Here is a 20,045-nt window from a genome sequence, read left to right on the forward strand (position 1 = left end):
ATATCTATCTATCTATATATACAAATATAATAAAAATCAACTTTAAAGTTGATTTTTCCAACTTTAAAGTTGGAAATTCCAAGATTAAAGTTGGAAATTCCAACTTTAAAGTTGGAAAAATCAACTTTAAAGTTGGAAATTCCAAGATTAAAGTTGGAAATTCCAAGATTAATGTTGGAAATTCCAACTTAAAAGTTGATTATTCAAACTTTAAAGTTGGAATTTCCAACTTTAATCTTGGAATTTCCAACTTACAAGTTGATTTTTCCAACTTTAAAGTTGGAAATTCCAAGATTAAAGTTGGAAATTCCAACTTTAAAGTTGGAAATTCCAAGATTAAAGTTGGAAATTCCAACTATAAAGTTGGAAAAATCAACTTTAAAGTTGGAAATTCCAACTTTAAAGTTGGAAATTCCATCTTTAAAGTTGGAAATTCCAAGATTAAAGTTGGAAATTCCAACTTTAAAGTTGCAATTTTAAAGAAAAAAAATACAAAGTGGCACTAATACGCTTCCGTACCTTTAAGAGGAACTTTCTCAAATTTTTTTAAAATCAGAACCTCTATCTCAAGTTGCGCAAATTTGGTAAGAATATATAGATCACCTGTATAACATATCCATCATTCGTTCCAATATAGAGATTGGTCAAATTGTTGATAGTTGAACTTCCAACGACTGTGACTTGATGAGACTTGGTGTACACTGCATTACCTTTTAGTGGTAAGAGTCCCACAATAATACCAAACTGGGATGCTTCTCTTGTAATATTGTTACAATAATCCCCCTTTATAAAAGCATATATCAATCCTTCAAGTATCTGTAAATAAATGAGAAATGCTTGTAAAACAAACACCCAGCACATGCCCTTTCTGCTTTTCGGTTAAATAAAACATGACTGTACCCCAAATCAAACTTGATCTACATAATCTTATGATAAATCTGTATACCAACCTGAGGAAACAAAGAAAGACAGCTCTTTTTTTTAATGTAGCAAATTAAAATGTAAAATCATCAAAGTTTCCACTTGTCAATTTTTTCAGATTCGCCAATATATCCACTTTTACAGTATTTGATTCCTCAAACATTTTGTAACAATTTTAAAGGGACTTGCACACAATTTGAGCTCAAAAAGGTATAGCACACTCAATATATGATTTCGCCTACAATAAAATGCTTTTGCAAACACCAGACATTTTCAATATTATACATATATTGATTATATTCATTTTATCATCTGAACACAATGGAGATATTTTCAAAATGACAACTACTAAACTTTGTACACTTTGAATGTGTGTGTGAGCGAATGAGTGTGTATATGTTTGTCTTTGTCTCTTCATGTTTTGTTCAATAATTAATAAAAAGTGGGAAAAATAAATATTATACATGTACAATATTTAGCTAGAGAAATGCAAATTACACAATAACTATGTTAGAAAAGTCTTAATTATATCACATAACATCATGAAAATCTTCAGATTTTGTTAGGGTCATACAGGTTAATAGTTAGAATGCAGTAAAAAATTGGATATTTGAGTATTTGAGCCACTTTCATCCATAGAATTCCAACTAATTTTGGGTTTAACATGGACTTAAGACTGAAAATTAGACATGTATTTCAATTAGTTACTTTTCTAATACATTCATATGAATACTAGCCACATATATTGAAAAGACATTCGATAAATATGTTGTATGGGTGGCCTAGTGGTAGCGCATTGTCTTTTGATTTTGCGGTCGCTGGATCCATTCCAACAATTAGTAAAAATTTTTTACTTCTCACTTAAAGACCCATTTACATGAACGTATGGTTACTTGGAAAACCTTAGGCATGCACATTCCCACGGATCTGGCAACCAAGAAATAAAATTAATGTGGCCTTATCTGAATATTTTTCTTGATTTGACATACATGCATAATTCATTTGGCGATAAATTAAACTTTAAATTAAGTCTTTCAAACTGTCATCACTATGCAGAACTATAGATTAAATTTTACATTAATACATATAAGATAACTTTCTTTTTAAATTCTGAAAATCTTTTTGGAAATTTTACATCTTCATTAACAAAGTTGTATCACACACTGTGAATAAACTTTTTTTCCATCTCATTATTATACACACATGTTTTAAAAAAAATTAACTTTTAAAACATCCTATCAATATACCCTATTTTTTGTTCAGGGGACTGTACATTATGCAAGGAAAAAAATAACAAATTTCTATCAAAACGTCGCATTTTCCCAATCCATTTCCCAATCCAGTAAAGGAATTTAAAAGGTTGTCCAAATTCAAATGTAAATTGTGTAATTTCAATTACAGAGGGTTCCTCTTCTTCTGCAGGCCTCTCAATCTTAACAGGTCAAACAGGCAATTGAAACTTTATGCACAAGTTTGGAAAGAACTCCATTGCCATAGCACCGTAAAGTGAGTACCTGCCTTTTCATTCCACATTCTTATTGATTGCATGGTTTTCTTAAAATATCATAATTTGTTATAATCAACTACATTAAACAATGTCAAGTGCTAAACTCAACCAACTAGAACACTGACCAGTCAGGAAGGGCCCCGCTATGACAATTAATATAGAGAAGTGAAAAAAACTTTGAATTCCATCCTCTTTACATTAACAATAATGAAAAATAAATGCCCGGCATAAGATGTAAAGAACTGCAATATATATAAGGTGGTAAAAAAAAAATATGAAAATTATAAGTAACAACTGTAATTTCAAAATTTTAAGATAATTCCTAAATGTCCAAAAACTCTAAATAGTAACCTTGTATCTGCATAAAACAGAGATAACCTCATGTCTTCTAAAAAAAACTAAATTAAATGTGTTTTTAAAAAAGATTTAAACAGGTGTTTTATAAAATGCAATCCTTCAGTGAATGCAAATACATTGTATCACCCAGGGTAAAAAATGACCTCAACTTCAAAACAAACATCAGTTGCAGACAAAGGGTTTATTTCCAGAAATGACAGAATGGGATTACCTGTTAAAATTAACAGCATAAAGGCAGAAAAAAATAAAATAAATAATTAAAAATAAAATAGTGAAAAAGGATATCTTAATATATATCTTGATTTTAAAATTATCATAAATCATTGTGTACGGTATTTTAACCAAAATAAAGTATGAATATTATATTTTAAATCCATATTTCAAAGAATGTACACAACGGAATACTACACATCATTCAAAATTGACCTTATAACTTCAAAACAAAGTTCACTTGCAGACACAGGCAGTGCAGTAATTAATCTCAATGTGACAGATAAAGATAAAGCTTAGGATTTTCTTCCTGTGGAAGGTTAGGACAAATATTGCACAGCCTTCCAAGTATACTTTGGTAACATTCTCAGCAGTTATCTCTCTTTGTCCATTCATTCTTATGCATAGTTAAGGAATCTACCCCACCACCCCAGCTCCAAACCAGAAGACATAGAGAACCAAACATAGCATCAAAATATGTATTTCTGCCTACTGAACTACCATACCAAATTTGAACTTGATTGGGCAACCGTAAAAAAAGTTATTAGAAAAAAACAGAAAATTTGTGGACGGAAGAGTGACAGACGGAAGGACGGACGGACAGAGTGATTACTATAGGGCACCCGCAAATCCTTGTGGGGCCCTAATTATTTACATGTGCTTTACACACGTGTTCACAACACAGAAGAACATACAATCCAACTGTTAGTTTGGATTCATTTCCGTATAAAATTGCTTCATATGGATATGATGGACATTTAGAACAATGAAATATTTCAACTAAGATCAATTCTGACTAATTATTTATTTCCCGTGTATCAATCTGCTTCCTGTGTATAGAGATAAGCAGAATGCATGGAAACTACAAATAATTAAAACATCTGCAATGAAAATGAATAGAAACTGCAAATAACTGGAATTTTTCGACGTACAAGGGGCACAACTCTGTATAAAAAGCTTCATTGTACCCAAAATTAAACTTGACCCAGATATTTTCACGATTAATCTGTGCATCAAATTTCATTTCAATATGTTCATCTTCTGTGAAATCATTTTTCAAACATAGGTACCGTAATCCAGTGAATATAATACGCACTTTTTCCCAGCATTTTTTAACATGAGAAAGGAGTGTGTATTATACATCCCTATAGGATTTTGACATATATTTTCCCTAGGTGAAGCCCCGGTATCATACTGGCGTTTAACCTAGTATACTGTACACAGACAGAACCGCTATAATACATCGTAACATTACTTCATTATCACATACATGTATATATTAATATTTAACACTTAGGAAATGATTGTTTTAGCGTGTAATTAAAGAAAATGAATACTTAAAGTCTGTTAATCAATAATCTGTTTCAAGATGGCCTTTAAAAATTAATTTGAACTGCCTATTCTTTATCTCCGTGAACGCCGCCATTAAAACTGTTATTAATAGAATGCAGGCTTGGATTTGTAACCCATCTTTGAAAACAGCTCACCCACCATTTGGCTCATTTTTTACCTTTTTCATGTAATGATCGATAATTGATTTATTGCAAATAGTCATGAATATAAATAGTTCTATAACCTATTACGTTAATTGAAGCCTTTGTTGTGCTCCCCCACCGCTAACGTTTGACACCTTGGGTATCTAAGACACTCCCCTTAGGCTATAAGTGTACTATACACAACACAACCATTTGTGCACCTATTTTATTATGTTCCAGGCCTCTAATTGATCACTTCGATCAGCATCATGTAAGAATTTAATTAGGTCCGTTATCTCCATACCTGTACACTATCCATTTTTCACTACACGGGTTGTAATTACTGAACAAATATATAACACTTGTTAACAGTAGTTGATTTTATATACGGTAAAATATTTAATACTAGGTCTATTTAAAACATTATAATGAAATAAAGATATTACCGCGATGTATAAGTTACAATAAATCCGGTCCGAATCTGAAAAATATTGTGTTTTTCTTTTTGCCCATAGTGTATTTCCGCGATGAAATTGAGCGTGTATACAAAGTATAACTGCTTTGTTGATACTCAGCATTATATTTTGGTCAATTTTTTTGATGCGTATTATACATCCGAGGCTTTTTTCCACCACTTCCAGGCCCAAAGTGGGGGGTGCATATTGTACACTATTGCGTATTATATTCACCAGATTATGGTAATCACAGATTACAGAGTTCACCGAGATTAGGCATCACCTTTATGAGACCACCTTAATCAAATCATATGAAAATCATAGTTAATGATCTGTATCAAATAATTGGTTAGCATAGTTTGAACATGTAGTATGGCAGCTACACAAGGACCTATAATAACTTGATATAGAGCATGCCAAAATTATACTTCTTAAAACAAATATTATTAATATACCTTATTAGTTTTATTGACATCTCTGTATGGGACACAGTCAATTTTTGACTTTCCTTCATCTTCATCAAATATTATGTCTTCTGCAGGTAGATCATTATTTGAAGGACATCCATATCTGTGTATTCTCGACTCTAAGAATGCTTCATAAATCTCATTTTCTTCAAAAACACACACTGCAGACAAAGTGGGATTTGAACTTGAAAAAAGACCAACTAAGTATCTTTTTTCGGACACAGTAATGAAGGTTCCATGCTTAACATGAGTCAGGTTTGTCCCCTCTGAATAACAAGATATTGGAATGTCTTCATACACTTTCTTCGGATCTCCACTATCGATGGACTTACAGATCTTAACAAGCTTTGATTGTGAATTCTGATTCACCAGAAGAAAAACAAACTTGTCATTTTCAATCACCACTCTATAGTCCATTTCAACATTCTTAGGTGTTCTTAAAATCATATCAAATATTTCTCCAAATTCTGAAGAACCTATATTTACAGCTGATAGGTCTGGTAAAGCTGAGAATATGGCAGCTTCCTCCAAATTGTTAGTACTAAGTGGTAAAGTTGTGTACTGTTTCGCAAACAAGACAATATTTTGAGGGGAATTTTTGTCTGTAATATTTAAGAAGATTCCCGAGGCGGAGGCCTGCTCATCTGAAACTAAACGGACATTTGGGGAAGTTGAGTTAATGTTTAAAGACTCTTTATCACGCCTCATACATAGTCCACCTTTTAGTGTACCGCAGGTTATCAGACTATCAGGTGTCACAACCATCGCTGTATTGTAGTCATCTCCACAGTATTCTTTTATTTCTTTAGGTGACAACTGTGGCAAGCAGTCGGCAACTGGTCCAGTTTTTCTGGTCATCTTCTGAATTAGTTCTGTTCCATTCATACTAAACCTGTACAGAACATTCATACCGCTCACAAAGACGTTACCAGTTTGGTGATCAAACTCGATGTTCAGTAAAGGAAAGTTTCCTAGAGGATTTTCAAATTGAGTCTCTACCTTCCCACTGATTTGGCCTTCAGTTAAAATGGTTAAACAGAACCATACCGTACAGAGGATTTGGATTATCACAGAAGCTTCCATGTCTGGTTGTTTATCGATGGTTTGGATCCAGCCCCCTTAAATAGATGGATTCTTCCTCATTTGTACCTAGAGTCCTTAAGACATTCTCTCCTTACATATGGCATCCAATTTGTTTTTCTCAGTTTGCACAGTCATTTGCACATTCTACAAGAAAAAAATGAAATAATTTTAATTTATTCATGGACATGTTTAAATACATGCTTGTTGCAGATGAGAATCAAGTTCACCTTTTAATTTTTTACTTGTTATCTGATTGGTCCAAAAAGTCATATGTGACAATAAGTATATCTTTTGGGGACTAAGTAACAAACTCCACCCCTTGAATACACTTCACATACATGCATAAACTTGATGTCAATAAAACTTACCTATTTATGTCATATGATACAAATAAAATGCCTTTAAAACTCAAAAACAATAATTTCTCGCAAATACCTTCAGGAAATATTAGTGTTGTTACAGAGTTGCTATTTTCTTAGTTATAATATACTGGTATATATAAGTACCGTTAGTCTATGCTACTAACAACCAAGCTCCACTCGAATACACAATGACATTTTAACTTCCTGTTGATGTCTATATATAGAGCTACTGTAAGTCAAATGCCCACTTTCTTGGGGGTTCTCTTCCCCTTTTCTTTCAGAAATTACATGAAGTATGACAATTTAATTATTAAGAAACAGGATACTTCTTAACACTTACATTTATGCTAAACATACGCAAAACATCGCCAAACATTCATCTTTACTGGCTAACACGGAAGGAAAGCCACACAGTTTTCTTACTAATTTAATCTCCTTACAGATGCTTTAAGATGACACTGTCCGCAATTAAGCCATAAAAAAAATGTGGCTTAAAGTGAAGTGTCCGTTCTAGACTTCCTTCTTTCTTGATCCAATGACCTTTCATTGACACACACAATAGCTGAAACTGTTGGAACTACACATGATTCCCAACCAGATCATTAAGGCTCGACCTACACCCAAACCCACCATAACGGATTTTTAGTTAACACATTCATGGACAAACAACTTCAATGAAAATCATTATTTTAACATTTTCATTGAAACAGTATGTATTTATCATTACCTCAATTTTTTTTCTAATTCTATAAGTATAATTACTACTTTTCAACGATCTCCGATCCTCAGTCATGTTCAATAACTCTAAATTAAGCAGATTTTTTTTTAAATTGCACTATACATCTGCCTTTTATATAAACAAATGTAATATGTCTTCTAGTGTTACCGTAATATTACGATTAGTTATTAAACGAAATGCTTGGCTTAGTGGTTTCCTGGAGAACTACTACATATCGGTCAAAGAGTTTAAGTCACCGATGCACCAGTAAATTCTTTTTTATATTAATTAAGATTTGATCTCAACTTGCATATTCATTCCATAATTGTTTATATTATGGACAAGTATGTTTGCAAGAACTTTGTAAAATGCATGGATACTATCAATAAATTTCTTTTTATTTTATTTCATTTAATATAAAGTTTAAAGGACAAATAACATTAACTCATGATACAAAAAAATACTTTGAGGCTGAGGGTCAAAGAAACTTGAAAGACGGTCGGTACATAACAAAATTTTCCATAAACCAAATGTTTTCTGAGCAATTTTAAAGAAAAAAATAATGAAGCATAATACATGTATTTCCAAACTTCCTCCTTTTTCATGACCCATTACAGATGTTAAACTGACAGTGTGACTTCCGTTACCAGCTTTAACGCATGCATATAAAGGTGATACTCTCACTGAAATATACATGAGTCTATTTTCTGTAAACAACGAGACTCAGTAAGAGATATAATGACACTCGTACAATCTTAAGTGTTGCAGCTGTGTTATGTAACTGCATGCAGTTTCATGAGTATCAAGTGCCTATGTAGTTTGCATTAATGCATTCACACATTATATATATTTAGTTTATAAAATATTAAAATCATTATAACCACAATGAGTTAACAATAAAAATAGCACCCCCCCCCCTTCTCATTTAAACCCACCCTCTTCTTCCCTGAACACCTTCAGCCTACCTTAAAAAACACACACACACAAAAAACAACCCAGAAACTTATCAAAGACACTTCAAACATGTGGAAGTCAGAAAATTAACTTCTGAAATCCCCTCAAATCTACCAAGCATTATCTTAATGTATCAGGACCCAGGTGTAGAGTTCTGATGATAAAATAGTAAATCAATTTAAACCATATAAATGCCATTAAGACAGAGATAGACATTTGACACAATGGAATACATACACCAGTATTTTCTCTTGCGGATTTTTTCCCCCAAGGTCAATCCTTTCATTTAAAACTGTTTTTTATGAACTTGAATTTTTTCATACATGTTTCAGCTGTTACAAAACGGAAAACTGAAGTTTAGGCAAGATCCACTAAGAGGCACCTAGTTTTTAAATATCAAAACCAAATTCTTCTTCTTTAATTAATTTCCATCTCCATTCTTCAAGGCAGCACTCAAAATATTAGATGGTCCCACCAATGGTCTGGGTCCCAACAAATTCTTAGATCTAAGCTAGTGCTTTGTATATAATGTTTTGCTTTGGTGAAGTAATTTTTAAGTCAGTCACAAATATCCAGTGTGACTGAAATCTTCTAAACTGACTAATAGTGACTATATATATAAATTCATGCACTGGCTGAAAGCTCCAAATGATCAGTAAGAATCTAGCGACTAACCCCCCCCCCCCCCCTCCCCTCCTTCTACCCCCACCACCTGTAATCACCACCATCTGTAACCACCACCACCTGTAACCACCTCTACTTTTCCCCCTAAACTTTCAACCCCCTTTCCCAATGTACTTTAATTCAGAGAAAACAGAACAATATCATTTTTAAAAGAATATTTCTGGCTCATATCCTCTTAGTCGAAATAACTGATAAATGAATTAATAAAGTTGTACAGTGTTTGAGACTTGGGGAGGGGTTGATCAACTTGGAAGGGAAAATGCAGCATTCCACATGTTCTGGTGTATGGAAGGAGCAAGGATGGAATATAATATGTCTTCCTTGTTTACTTGGGGAGGGGTCAACCAAAATAATTCAGTAAAATTAGGAGGTGAACTGCAGTGTTCCGCTTATGAAAGTAGGATGAAAAATATTACATTCTTGTAGATTTTAAATATGACAGACAAAATATGCATTTTATGTAATGCTTAAAACATTCAGGGGGAGGCTAGACACTATAAGGGTATACAACTGCTGACTGGGGAAGGGGTATATGAGAACCAGAATTTGTTGACTTACAGTTGGCAGTGTTTGAGAGAGAGAGAGAGAGAGAGAGAGAGGCGGTTTTTGAATGGCCGTGGTTCAGAGAACAGTTGGTAAATATGGTAAACTAGACTACTCTTGTTGACATTATTTACTGGTGCAATTTAAATATTTCGGATAGTTTTGAGTATTACACTTGTACAGGGCTGGTCCTTGCATAAACACACAAGGTTTTTTTTCCCCTCAGTCAGTGACAATTTCCGTTCCTTTAACAAAAACAAGTTAGCAAAACATTTGCATGGTCATGGTTTGTTAGTTAAGATAATATATGAGAGAGAGATAGACATTTGACACAATGGAATACATACACCAGTATTTTCTCTTGCGGATTTTTTCCCCCAAGGTCAATCCTTTCATTTAAAACTGTTTTTTATGAACTTGAATTTTTTCATACATGTTTCAGCTGTTACAAAACGGAAAACTGAAGTTTAGGCAAGATCCACTAAGAGGCACCTAGTTTTTAAATATCAAAACCAAATTCTTCTTCTTTAATTAATTTCCATCTCCATTCTTCAAGGCAGCACTCAAAATATTAGATGGTCCCACCAATGGTCTGGGTCCCAACAAATTCTTAGATCTAAGCTAGTGCTTTGTATATAATGTTTTGCTTTGGTGAAGTAATTTTTAAGTCAGTCACAAATATCCAGTGTGACTGAAATCTTCTAAACTGACTAATAGTGACTATATATATAAATTCATGCACTGGCTGAAAGCTCCAAATGATCAGTAAGAATCTAGCGACTAACCCCCCCCCCCCCCCCTCCCCTCCTTCTACCCCCACCACCTGTAATCACCACCATCTGTAACCACCACCACCTGTAACCACCTCTACTTTTCCCCCTAAACTTTCAACCCCCTTTCCCAATGTACTTTAATTCAGAGAAAACAGAACAATATCATTTTTAAAAGAATATTTCTGGCTCATATCCTCTTAGTCGAAATAACTGATAAATGAATTAATAAAGTTGTACAGTGTTTGAGACTTGGGGAGGGGTTGATCAACTTGGAAGGGAAAATGCAGCATTCCACATGTTCTGGTGTATGGAAGGAGCAAGGATGGAATATAATATGTCTTCCTTGTTTACTTGGGGAGGGGTCAACCAAAATAATTCAGTAAAATTAGGAGGTGAACTGCAGTGTTCCGCTTATGAAAGTAGGATGAAAAATATTACATTCTTGTAGATTTTAAATATGACAGACAAAATATGCATTTTATGTAATGCTTAAAACATTCAGGGGGAGGCTAGACACTATAAGGGTATACAACTGCTGACTGGGGAAGGGGTATATGAGAACCAGAATTTGTTGACTTACAGTTGGCAGTGTTTGAGAGAGAGAGAGAGAGAGAGAGAGAGGCGGTTTTTGAATGGCCGTGGTTCAGAGAACAGTTGGTAAATATGGTAAACTAGACTACTCTTGTTGACATTATTTACTGGTGCAATTTAAATATTTCGGATAGTTTTGAGTATTACACTTGTACAGGGCTGGTCCTTGCATAAACACACAAGGTTTTTTTTCCCCTCAGTCAGTGACAATTTCCGTTCCTTTAACAAAAACAAGTTAGCAAAACATTTGCATGGTCATGGTTTGTTAGTTAAGATAATATATGAGAGAGAGGTAGAGAGAATGAATTTATAGCACAGTGTAATCATAATACTTACACTCGTACATTTGTCTCCCGTTTGACACACGCGTGTGTAAGGTCCTATCCACTTTAACACATGACACGTTAAGTCTGCATGCTGCACACCTTCTCTTTTTTTTTTTTTTAAATTCCTTTTATAAACAACACAAGGAGGCTTTTTCCAGTGAGTCAACAGTTGTGACACTTATTTATAGGGTCACATATAGCTAACGTATAGACACTTCCTATACAATGGCTTAAAGTGATTATCGCTGGAATATCAAATGCCTGCGAAAATTCAATGGACCATACCCAAGCTACTACCTTCTCCAGAACAGCAAAACAGTATCTCTTTTAAATCAAAGTTATTTAATTCTCAATAATGAAATATCTTATTAGGCAGTGAGTCACATTATATATATCCACATTACATATATGCATGTACTCTACTCAGTTTTATTAACATTTGCAACATTACATATATATAAGTAATGTACACAATTATTTTTTATAAAGCTGCTTTTTAATTTGTAAATTAATATCATATATCCCAAAGGTGTGTTGATTTCAAGTCCAGTGTGCCTTTAATTCGAAGAACAATTTTTAACTTTATCATTAAAATATTATTGCATGTCTATAAGTTTTAAGTTCATTAAGTGCAACAGACTCATATTAAAGCACATGCAAATTATAGTAGTTACCAGGGTGATCAATCTATTTAATATTCTAACCCCCCTTCCCCCACCCTTCTCTAACATTCTAAAGGAAAAACTTTTTCAAACATTACCAAGGGATTTGCCACGCTGGCTCAGTTTAGATAATATCATTTACAAATTCTTGTAAATTTTTGTTTAAAGATAAATCTTTTTCATCAAAAATTGCATCAAAACATTTTGACTTTGAAGAGAAATTTTCATCAAACAATTAGGAACACTCAACATGCTCATCCTTACATTTCTCTAAGACTTGCAATGCTTAATACAAAATTTTTTTTTTTAATTTTTTTAAAAATTACTTTTAATACGGAAGAAAATTTTCAAATATTCAAGAGAAATGGAGTTTCCTCCAGTTATTTTTTTTTTTTCAAAATAAAGCACTTCCTGTATCATCTTGTTGCCCTTGAAATACATGTAATAATGTTACAGGTACTTCAACTATCACTTCTATAATCTATATCATTTCTAATAAACAAAATAAAATCAAGTTTTTGTATATCAAAATAATTCACAGAGCATTATAAGTACTTGTATGTAAAAGTCATGATCACATACATCATAGCCATACATCATACAGTCTAGCCTGAGATCTGCACCTAATGTAGCACATTAGTGAAACACATTTCTCATGATCAAAAATATTTTTACGCAAACACAATTATGTCAATTTTCCTATTAACTATGCATGGAGCTTCACATGAGGTGGTATGCAACCTAGTTACACACACATTAACTTTGCATTCCACAACAGAATGGATTGTACATGCTGATAATGTACAATATATACTTCTATGTATTAATAGTAACAAAGATACAGGTAACTTGTGGAGGTTTTAACCTTTAGAGAATAGGCAATTACTGTAAGTGAATTTGCCATTTAATAAATAAGACATAAAAAACCCTAACCCCCCAGTCAAACTACATCTAACTGCTTCAATTTGTCTTCTGATTTTTATCTGCAAACAAGAAAATGAAATACATTTGATTCTCCGGTAATCTCGAATGTTTATTTGAAGACAAACTTAATTTCATTATAATATTTCGACCAGCCCCTCCCTAATACATCTTTTTTATTATTGAACACAAATTTGAAATTATATATACATAATTTTGACAAATAATTTCTATATAAATATATATATATGGGGGGGGGGGGGGGAATTCCCCCGCCTATAATGCCTTTAATTACTCGGCTATTATTGCATTTCAAACACAATGTAGCTATAAGCAAGACCCCAGACCCCCTTCTACTTTTTCACTTCTTCCTTCTTTCTACTTCAATTTTTAGAGACAATTTAATCCTGTCCACCCTAAAAAAAATTTTAGATGAAATATTTTCGATTTCTATTGAAAGTTTGCATATAAATGTTTTTTCCACAATACCGAGTAAATCAAAGAGATCTTCTTTTTTTCAAATATTGTAACAGTTGCCCCCATCTTTCAACATGTTCAAATACAATCTTTTTCATCTAAATTGGATATTGCACAGGTGTTTTGTTTTTCTTTCCATTTTGTGTTATGGGTCCCTTTTTTCCAGGGGGGGGGGGGGGGTATTCCTTTTCTTGGCGGGGAGAGGGATGAGGGATGTTAAGGGTAGGTGATATTTAAGCAGTAAGTTGATGATGTTCTGACATTTATCTACCTAATTGTAAAATTTCATCGTATCAGAACTACATTGTTCCAATATAAAGAAGCAGTAACTTTTTTTTCTCACATTAAAAAGACATCTCAGGCTCATCACATATAGTAAGAGCTTTTCAACAGTTTTTAAAAAGATTTGAAGTATCTGTGAAAAGCAACAGGAGTTAACCAATTTCCTTGATGACATCATGTCATGATGAGGTCTGCAGCTGGTGATAAAACTACATGCATAATCTCGAGTCATATTTATTCTTCTGTCTTCCTGATTGACAAATAAAGGTCAAGACAGGGTTGTCTCTAAAAATTGAAGTAGAAGGAGGAAATGAAAAAGTAGCAGGGGGTTTGGGGGTCTTCCTGATAGCTACATTGTGTTTGAAATGCAATAATAGCCGGGTAATTAAGGCATTATAGGCGGGGGAATTCCCCGCCTCCTGGGTCTTAGAGACAACCCTGGGTCAAGCAAGTTCAGGCCCAAAAAAAAAAGGAAGTTTCACATCAAGACGTATTACAGTACTTTAATAAACAGTTAAATTTACAAGACGAATATAAACTGTGTACAAAGCAATATTCACCCTGTCTTATTTTCACCTCTTTCGTCCTCCTGGTCGGGAGGCAAATTTTAGACTGGGAGAATTAATTCAAGTGCTGTATGAATATTAGAGAGTGTTTCTCTCATATGTCCCATTGTCTGGGCGAATTCAAGACGGGGCAAAAATATATGTTCACAGGTGTGGTAAGGCCGAAAAAAAAAAAAAAACATGGGGCAAAAACAACCCTGCATACAGTATGTTTATATATTAAAGTAAATCGATGTAAGAAAAGTGACTTTGAATAATCCAGCTAGGCTACCTAAATACACTCAAACCAGAGGGGTCATTTTTTCTCAAGGTGACAGAGGTCACTCAAAACAGAGATACTGGTTCCTGCATGACAACATTAGAATGATGGATAACCTAAACCTGACTAAAATAAGGGGGAAAAGGGGGGTCTTTTTAGAGGATTAGTTTACCTTTCATAATAACCAGTATTGATTTTTTTTTTTCGCTGCACTGATCTAGATCCAATCAAAAAACCACTGTGTCACTGTCAACTTAGTTTGAGAAGGAATTACATTTCAAACAAAGTTCTGTTTTTTAAGAAGGGGAAGGGGAATTTTTTTCCTTTTTTTTTTCTTTTGCTTGGGATAGAATAGAATATGAAATTGATACATTACTTTTTAAATTTATACACCCCTATAATCATGTCTCTTAATATTTTTCAGGCAAAAATCAAATTTTGTTTCGTGGTTATCATCAACAACAAAAATACAATTTAAAATTTCAGTACAATTTAAAGAATGTGTGTGGTTTCACATACAGTTCCCTTTAAAAAATAAATTTAACATTTATTTGCATCTTTATTTTTTTTTTTAATTTACATCAAAAAATATCCTTGTATATTTACATTTTCCAGTGTCTTTGCCTGTGATAACACTACGTATCGATTTTACTATAAAACCCATAATACAAATTACGCCAAATTGAGGCGCCAGCGGGGTTTGCTAATATATATGTATATACTTAATCTTATGATGGCTTAAAATTATATAAATATAAGTAATAAGGAATCATTCTTTGAATATTATATGGTGATAATTTCAGTCGGGGCGTGATCAAATCTATCATAAAGCCCTTTGGGCTTTATTAGATTTGATCACGCCCCGACCGAAATTATCACCTCATAACACTCAAAGAATGATTCCTTATTCCTTATATATTTGAAATCATAGCATATCCCTTCCAGGAAAAATTTGTTAAATTCCTTTTTTTAATAACATTCCTGTATAAGTAACTTCCTTCATGGTAATTTTCCTTTATCGAAATATTTTGTTAATTATATACAGTGTATGTATTTTTTTTTTACCCAGAAATACATGTACAGTCAAACCTGTTTTTAAGTGGCCACCTCATGGCAGTGTTAAAAGCGGACACTTATTAATGACAGGTGGCCTAGCTTTATTCCAGTTTTCCTTTGAGAAAAGCAATTAATTGATCAATATCATGCCGTATTATAGTGTATAAATCATTTCCAAAATATTAATATCCTTAGTATCTAATGCACAATACGGAATAATGAGGTGACCTTCTCGAACAACTTTTTCCATGAGAACAGTGTTTATAACGTACATAAAAGTACATTGTAATTTTCATATTTTTATCATTTACTTATTTAAAAACTATTGAAAACAAGTTCAAATTTAATTGGAAATGCAATTCCATTTTGGCTCAGATAATTACTGCTATCAACAATTATATTGTCTGCAATGTAAACAAGGATCATTTTGTCACACACACTCTTTTTAACGTCCCCTAGAATATACCACAGGCACCTGAATTTTTATCAATCAGTCGCTTAATAAGTCAAATATTGAAAAATTCTACCCCTACTATATATAAATACACTATCAGATATTTATTTATAGTAGATGTAGAATTTTTTAATATTTGACTTCCATGTAATAGGTGAATGATTGATAAAAAATCAGGTGCCTGTGAATATACTATGTACATGTATATCTTCCATTACATGCAAAACTGCTAAACATAAGCCTTTTTTCCACAATTAAGAAAGCAGTTGACAAAGATGAAAACTATAGGGGAAGAAAAAAATAAACCTGATGATGATCTCCAAGAATTATTTAACCTATAGCAAGTTTGTACATATTATGCATATATTAAATATACATATAGTACAAAAGTTTGCATTTTTAACACATATGGCTGGTGATTATTTAAACAATTAAATGCTTTCTTTGGTGATTCATTCAGGATATGAAGGTAGTGACATTGCAGAAAAAATACATGACCCGCGTTAGCGGGTTATGTACATTTTTTCTGCAATGATCACTACCTTCATAACCCGAATGAATCATCAAAGAAAGCATTTCATTGTTTATGTTAACATCTTTCTTTAAGCTAATCGATAAATTGATTAGGAAAAGTACGTAAAATTCACTAAATTACTGTTGATGTATGTGAGTAAGTTAGCTAAAAGAAACAGCCAAATCGTCTCCTGTGAGACTTTGAGTCTGACATTGTCATGATTATTTCGTGCAGTCCGTGATTTTTCCTCGGTCGCTATAGGTTTGGACCAATCGATAAACAGGGCGTGTCGATATCTGTCCTGTCATTTTCTTGTCAGTTTCAGCCACTGTAGATTTTGACCAATCGATAAATGGGGTGTGTAGATTTCAGTCTTGCTGTTTCTATAGAGCTATGAATTAACTATATGTTTCCGTAAGAAATAGAGGGAATAATACTTGCTAGATGTAAATATTATAATTGGTTATCAATCTTCCTTAATTCACAGGAAAAAGCATCTTGAAGATAATTATTATCATGTTCTATATATATATCTCATTCTAAGCAGTACATTTCGATCGATGATTCCAGAGCTTTATACACATGTCTGAGACTGTATAAATTTGTAAATAATGGGGTTGTCTGTAATTATGAAAATTATTTTCAAATTCAAATAATGCATAGTACATGCATTTTAATTCTTAAAAAAATTCTTTTCTGCAAAATCTGAAGACAAATAGCAAAAAGTATTGTTATACCCCTGATAAACAGTTACTATATAACTCTATACAAAAAAAAAGTCCAGCATTTTGACTGTTGGACTGGAACTGTTAGATTGGAACTGTTAAAATCGACTGTTAAAAAAGATTGTTATACTTTCATGTTAAATACTGAAATCTGATTGGTTAAGACGCAGTTCATGACAATGGTTTTATCGGGGTGTCAATTTCAACTGTTTCCCTCCCAAACCGGCACTATTTATATACTGTTGACCGGTGACATCACATTCCGTGAAAACGTGTTATTGATTAGAAGGGGTATAACAAAACAGTTGTTGACTGTGTCTCGGGCAACAGTTGATCTGTCGGATCCGCTCGCAAACTGCCCAAGGCCGAAGGCTGCTGGCAACTGTTTGCAAGCCGGTCCGACAGATCAACTGTTGCCCTCGACCCCAGTCAACAACTGTAAACTGTTGACACAAGTTAAATAAGAAACTGCATAAACTTCATACTGTAAGAATTTACTAACGGCAAAGTCTTTGAGGCACAAATGACAATCGATTATTAGTATTATCATAAAGTTACATTTCAACTTTGAGTTATTAAAGGGGAAGGAAACTATAGATATATAAATGTAGTATAATACGTCAAATACTGTGATTGTACTACAAGATTTAATTTTTTTTCATAAAAACCCTTTAAAGCAATATGAACTGCAATTTTCTTGTTGATTTTTTTTTTTAACAAAAATGTTATTTTCTACTAAAATGACAAAAAATATCATGGCTTTTAAATTTCTGTTTGTCATATTTTTGTGGGAAAAGTCGTTGAGAAGCCTTAACTGGAGCAAAATTGAATTATTGTCGTCCTGACACAGGCTGTACAAAATTGATCTGCTATATATTCCTTAGAAGAGAAATATTTCTTCTGACAAAAATAATAATGTTTTTTCAAGTCTTATTTATCATAAAAGTTTAAGCTATACGCAAACTTATCATACCAGCAGGTTTTTGCAGCAATATAAAATTCTAAATAATACAGCTCATATTGCTTTAAACAATCAATAAATCCAGAAATATTGATATTATATTTAGACTAATAAAGCATAATTTGGGCAAAAAAATAGCAATTAGTTCTGCTAAAGATGATTGTCATTCTAACTTCATCGTCACAACACCAGGGGTCCTTATCCCTCTTGTTTTTCAGCCACAAGTGGCCTCAATTAAGACCCACGATTTTGGGATGATGGCATAACTTGTAAATTTATTGACTGTATGTGGCTATAGCATATTCAGTGTCCCGTTTTTACAGGGTCCTAAACTTCAATCTTACTATCAGGGCCTCATGTAACGTTGTCAATAAATATTAGCAGATGCCAGTGCGTTTGGAAAATGTTTCAATGTTGATTTTTAGCACACTCTGAATAAGTGCAAGCTCAGTATAAGTTGAACAAGAAATATACTATCAACAACAAACAATTAAAATAAAAATAGAATGGTTTATGTAATTCAGAGTAAATGAAAAAACAATACTCCACTTTTTGCATGCTCTTATATTTACAACAACCCCCAGTGTTCTATATAATGCCCCTAACTGTTTCTACTAAGAGTCAAAAGATGAAGTCACATTTTTTTTAAAAGCTTTCTTACGCATAACAGATTACCTTTTGACTAGTGATCCACTTTAAAATGTAAAGTTTAAATCTCTATTTATAAAAAAGAACTAGATCTATAGAAAAAAATGCTCAGAATGATTTCATATGCACACACTAGCTATCATCACCCATACACAAAAATATCAAACAAAACATTGCAACAAAACCAACACAGGTAGAAAATTTGTCAACATCGTAAATCAAAATGACGTTAATTTATTCCCACGGATAACGAAGTAGATTTTCGTCACGCCTATGAAGACAGTAACACTGGAAGAAGAGTTAACCTCAGTCAACTTTCACTTTTTAAATTACTTATTAGTACCATTAAACACAATATCACTATGTCTAAAATAGTATGTAATAACTCAATAGTAAAATATACACAACTACTTTCGTTAGACACTTCAGTCATTAAATGAAATGTGGGACAAGAAAAACTGCAAAAATATTAAATAAACCATTGTGAAAGTGAAAGTAGGTTACAATATGTAGTTTTCGAAGTTATGTCGATTCAATATTAAGTGGGATTTGATTTGAATAAATAAGCATACCTCGTACAAACTGACGAACGGATTAATGACATCGGATTTCAACGCATTGTGGCAAATGAATTCCGGTTTATTCTTCCTTGTTGTGATCTGGAAAAACACATTACCGACAAAATGCCTTTCCTTCACCGTTTGATAGCGCCCCCTATGAAGCTTTATCTCCTAACCGAAAATATTTTATGTGGCGTTATTGTTTCGAGGAAAAGAAAACTTCATCATTTCATCTCAGATTGCTCTTTTTAATTTTTTTTCAAAAACGATGGGCGGCTTATATTGAACAGACACAATTTTTGCACTGATAAAAGTCGTAAAAGATCACTCGTTCCCGCCAAAATGGCGGATCCAAATTCTGGCAAAAATATTGCAGTGAAAGTTAAAAATCGATGCATGGAATGTTCGCTCATTCAAAAGCTTTATGAATCGTAAAAATATCTAACTCTAAATCAACAGAAACACCCTTATCTTACATGCACTTCGTGAGATTTCAAAAACACCCAATGTTTTTTTCTTCTTCTCCACTTATAA

The 20,045-nt window shown here is 33.0% G+C and overlaps 1 protein-coding gene across 3 annotated transcripts in view; it reads right to left on the minus strand.

Annotated features, from left to right (window-relative positions):
• Nucleotides 1-19,695, minus strand: part of LOC105317263 (plexin-A2) — a 91,030-nt gene extending 71,335 nt beyond the window's left edge. The window contains exons 1-3 of one of the 3 annotated variants that reach the window (XM_066081864.1): nucleotides 19,524-19,695; nucleotides 5,381-6,619; nucleotides 604-816 (exon numbers count right to left, since the gene is read on the minus strand). In XM_066081864.1, the coding sequence (XP_065937936.1) occupies nucleotides 604-816; nucleotides 5,381-6,475 (1,308 nt within the window). In that variant the 5' untranslated portion in view covers nucleotides 6,476-6,619; nucleotides 19,524-19,695. Of the gene's footprint in view, nucleotides 1-603; nucleotides 817-5,380; nucleotides 6,620-11,432; nucleotides 11,510-19,523 lie in introns of those variants that run through there. The other 2 variants (XM_066081865.1, XM_066081866.1) reach the window with 2 other exon arrangements.
• Nucleotides 19,696-20,045: the final 350 nt, after the last annotated feature.

The sequence above is a fragment of the Magallana gigas genome, chromosome 4 (genome assembly GCF_963853765.1).
Source record: "Magallana gigas chromosome 4, xbMagGiga1.1, whole genome shotgun sequence".
Lineage (NCBI taxonomy): Eukaryota > Metazoa > Mollusca > Bivalvia > Ostreida > Ostreidae > Magallana > Magallana gigas.